This window comes from Arachis duranensis, chromosome 8 (assembly GCF_000817695.3).
Source record: "Arachis duranensis cultivar V14167 chromosome 8, aradu.V14167.gnm2.J7QH, whole genome shotgun sequence".
In the NCBI taxonomy this organism is placed as follows: Eukaryota; Viridiplantae; Streptophyta; class Magnoliopsida; order Fabales; family Fabaceae; genus Arachis; species Arachis duranensis.
In genome coordinates, this window is record NC_029779.3 from 12,732,178 (window position 1) to 12,736,851 (window position 4,674).

The window sequence follows — 4,674 nt, forward strand, 5'->3', positions numbered from 1 at the left end:
ATTGAATTGAAATTTGTTTTGTGTTACGAATGTATGATTCTTGGTTAGAGGATTTTTATTATTGAGTTCTTTTATGTGAAATGGAAATGATACTCTTATTAAAAATTATTAATTACTTGATTATTAGAAGTTGTTGATCTTTTTTATTCTAAATTTTTGTGACTAGTGTGATGAGTATTATTGTTGATTATTTAACTAAAACTTAAAAACTAATTAAAAAAAGATTTATTTTGTGAATTTTTAATAATAAATTATTTGGATCGTAAAATTTTGAAATTAATTTAAAAATTATTAAATTTAAATATTTAAAATTAGAGAATATAATTTTAAAGAGTGTATTATTGAGTGTGTCTCAAAGATACAATATACAAAGATATATATAGGTGCTTCAAAAAATCTACTTATTAATTATGGTTTAACATGCTAAAGAAACAACAATTTTAAACAACATTAACAATTATTGTCCAAAAACAAAAACAACATCATTTATATTTAACAAAAGCTTGTCTATTTAATCCAAAGTTATGTAAAAACATTTAGATAACTGCTTGAAATGTATATATAAAAAATATGAATAAAATTTTATTTATAGATTTTCCTTTTTATTTCTTATAAAAATTTTCAACAATTCACAAAAATAGTTGCAAAAAATCTACTTACTAATAAAATCATTAAATTTTGAAAATAAATTTTTTTAATTATGATTAAAAAATTGTATCAACATTTAATTTTTAAATTTTTTTTGTAATAAATATACAATATTTGATTTTTTTTTAGTTTTTAAATTTTTAAAAATTATTTTTATCGTTTTAATCATTTGAGATATCTTTATTTTTATTTAAATATTTCAATAAAATTCTAGTGGTTTATACCTTAGGAGGAGTTTAAGAAAGTCCCTCTATTTAAGCAGTTCCTTCTTTTGTTTGTTTTATTTTTCTTTGTTTAGTTTATTTCAGTCACAAAAAACATAAACAAAAAAAGAGAGTAAAATTGTAAACAAATTAAATCAACAAAATTTAGACAAAAATTGAAATGAAATAGCACAATTTCAAATATCTATTGTCAGTTGGATATTTACTCCCACCATTTATACATAGCATTTCTATAAACTAGGCTGCCTTATCTTTAATATATGAATACGTTACTAAGTAATGATTTTTGGGGACGTATTCACTGAATGATTTGTACAATGTTTATGATAGAAAAAAGTGTAACCAAATGTACGATGAAAACAAAAGAAACACAAGTGGTGAATTATAACCAAACCTAATGAGATTGACAGGGTACAAAAGACAACACAAGTCTAATAATAAAAGAAAAGGCAAGCTGGTAATCAGACCTCGTAGTAGCATGTTAGTGATACCCTGTAATCTGCGGCTGGGGCAGATGAGGGCGCCTTCTTTGAGGTGGAGCTCGAAAAGTGCGTGGAACCTATTCAGGAACTCATCCGCCTCAAGCATGCCGGAATCCACCTCCTCCGGGAGTTATGCGTACTCGATGCTTCTAGAAGCTTCCACGAATGTCTTCCACTCCACCTTGTCGAACATCTTTCGCAGGAAATCCGCGTTCATCTTAACCGGCTTCTCAACCACCTTCTCGGCCTCGCAGCCGAAACCCTTCTCCACTCCGGCACTCCCTTTATATTTGACGATAGCATGTTGTGCATCAGCAGCCTCATCTTCTACCTAGAGCGCTCTGTTTCTACTATGACAAAGAAGAAGAACCCTTGATGCCTGCTTGTTTTTGGGTTTACATATAGAACCCTTATATAATAAAGTGGACTTCTGTGTAACCTAATTTTACAAAGCCCAATTCCAAAATAAAATTGTCCTTAACAAGAGTTTAACATGTTAGAGATGGTAATCTATGTGCCTCTTAATACACTATATTTGGATTCAAATTTAAAAAGGAACCTCTTGTGTTGTGTTAGTAAGTATGCAGTGTGAGTGTGTTGTGATATCTATGTGATAGGTGTTAGGAAGCCATTAATTTTGTGTTTTGTAACTATCAATAGTGTTTTTAATGTTGTGAGATTACATTCAATAGTAAAAGATTACTCATTTTTCTTTTGATGGTTAACCACAAAACACAACAATTACTTACACTTTGGAATTGGAAGTTATCCAATCCATCTGACAAAGAAAAACAACATTGATAATTATTGTTTTCCAAAAACAAAAAAATATAATTTATATTTAACAAAAGCTTGTCTATTTAATCCAAAGTTATGTAAAAATATTTAGATAACTACTTAAAATGTATATATAAAAAATATGAATAAAATTTTATTTATAGATTTTCCTTTTCATTTCTTATAAAAAATTTTGACAATTCACAAAAATAGTTGCAAAAAATCTACTTATTAATAAAATCACTAAATTCTAGAAATAGTTTTTTTAATCATGATTAAAAATTGTATCAAAATTTAATTTTTAAATTTTTTATAATAAATATACAATATTTGTTTTTTTATTAGTTTTTAAATCCTTTAAAATTATTTTTATTGTTTTAATCATTAGAGATATCTTTACTTTCATTTAAATATTTCAATAAATTTTCAGTGGTTTATCCATCTTATTAAAATAAAATTTTTAATATTCAATAATAGGCAATTATAATTGTTTAATCACCGTCAAATGAAAATATTTAGTTGAGACTTTAGTTTATTATTTATGTTTAAAATGAAAATGTTATGAATTTTCAATGTTGAATGTAATAAAATGATCCAATGTAACTTTATTGTTTTTGGGATAAATTTGAGAAAATAATAAAAATCAACCAATAATCAATCAAAAATAATTTTAAACAGTAGATGTATAAAATTTTTTATAGTTAATTTTTGTTGTCATCATAACAAGATTATTGTTTTTGATACTCACAGTTGAGAAAAAAAATTCCTCAATCAATTGTCAAATTTCGATGACTTTTAATTGGAACTCAATTTATAACATGAGTGTATAATATAAATATATTGAATTAAATTTTTTTAGAATGAAAAATTTGATATAAAACAAATAATAAATATAATTATTTTTTAATTATGATAATAAAATTTAAAAATGATAAAATTATAAAATTAATTATGATTAATTATTATTTTATTATTTTTTATTTTAAAAGGTTTTTTTCAAACTTATTATATATAAGAATAAAGTCTTTTTGACTTATTTATTTGATTTTTATGTACTCATACTTAAAATGTTATTTAAAAAAATAATCTCAATTTATTTAAATTAATTATATAGAAATTAGAATCAACTACTTCACATCACATTAAATAAAATAATTAACATAAAATAGTTAACATATAATTAGTCTAACATATTTGTACCATCTTCTTCTCTTAGTTTCAAATGTTTATACATAAATATAAAAAAAAATACAAAGAATATTGGCAACATCATTGGAATTTCTGGTATTCAATCTCAATAATTATAAGATCAAAAACTCCTTAAAATTTCAGCTTCTTACAAAAAAAATAGACACATTTTCAAAAGTGTAAAATTGTAAACAAATTAAATAAAAAAAAATTGGACTAAAATTGAGATGAAATGGCACAACTTCAAATCATCTATTGTCAGTTGGATATGTACTCCCACCATTTATACATAGCATATCCATAAACTAGGCTGTAAGCAATCACCCTCATAGGAGAATATGCAAATCTGTATCATATATATCCAAAAAAAATCATTCAAATATGATCCTATCCTAAACAGCAATGATATGTAAATTTGTCAAAAATAAGGGCTCTTAAATATATATACAATTATGCAGGTCTAACTAACAGAATAACTTTAACAAGATCTGATTTCCTATAAATTCTATAGAAATAAAATTTATCTGTTAGAGAATAATACCATTACTGTTAATTAAATTACATTCATAACCTATCAAGTTACATAAATGGTAAAGATATATAATTGAACAAAAAGAAATGAAAAAGTTACTACCTCTGAAATCCAGATAGTTGGGCAAGAGAAGTTCTTTCTTCAGAAGTCACAGGATAAGGCCAACGAGAAAAATCGCGGTTGAAATAATCCCAATCAGGTAAGAGCAACCCCGCAATACCCAAAATTCCCACAATATAGGTAACTAACATCTTGTTGAAGGAATGAGTAGAGAGAACAACTATCAACATCAGGGTGGCAAGGAAGAGGAGCGAAGTTTTGAGAGGGCCGTCGTTGGCCATTGACACAGGGTTAGTAGTTTAAAGAAAGAAAAGTTGATGATATGGATGCTAAAAAAGAGTAAATCACGGTGAAAGAGAGAAGGGCCATACCGACATCTAATACTATCACTTATGAAGAGAAGATTGTTGTTGAGTGAGAGTAACGCCACAAAGTTAGGAGTAGTTGCATTGGCTATAAATGCAATCTAACGATCCCTTATCCGCTCATTTAATGTACTCTGATCTCTTGAACTAAGTGATACAGAGTAGTTGGCAGATTTGTTCGATTACAGGTGTTTTTAGATAAAATGATAATTTTAAAAATTAGAATTTCTATTTAGTATATAGTTATATTTTGAAAATATTATATTATTTTTCTAAAATATTTTTATAACTTTAATTTAAGAATTAACCATTTTTACTATAATTTTAATAAAACTACTATTATAATTGAATCCAACACATGCAAAATCATTCTAAGATGATCAAATATTATAAATAAT

The 4,674-nt window shown here is 25.4% G+C and overlaps 1 protein-coding gene across 1 annotated transcript; it reads right to left on the reverse strand.

Moving 5' to 3' along the window:
- Positions 1–3,396: 3,396 nt before the first annotated feature.
- Positions 3,397–4,347, reverse strand: LOC107460871 (signal peptidase complex-like protein DTM1). The gene is made up of 2 exons (XM_016079288.3): positions 3,954–4,347; positions 3,397–3,665 (listed from the first exon to the last, which is right to left on the reverse strand). Exons 1-2 carry the CDS (start codon positions 4,190–4,192, stop codon positions 3,578–3,580), a joined length of 327 nt encoding a protein of 108 aa, XP_015934774.1. The 5' UTR covers positions 4,193–4,347; the 3' UTR covers positions 3,397–3,577.
- Between the last annotated feature and the right edge of the window lie 327 nt (positions 4,348–4,674).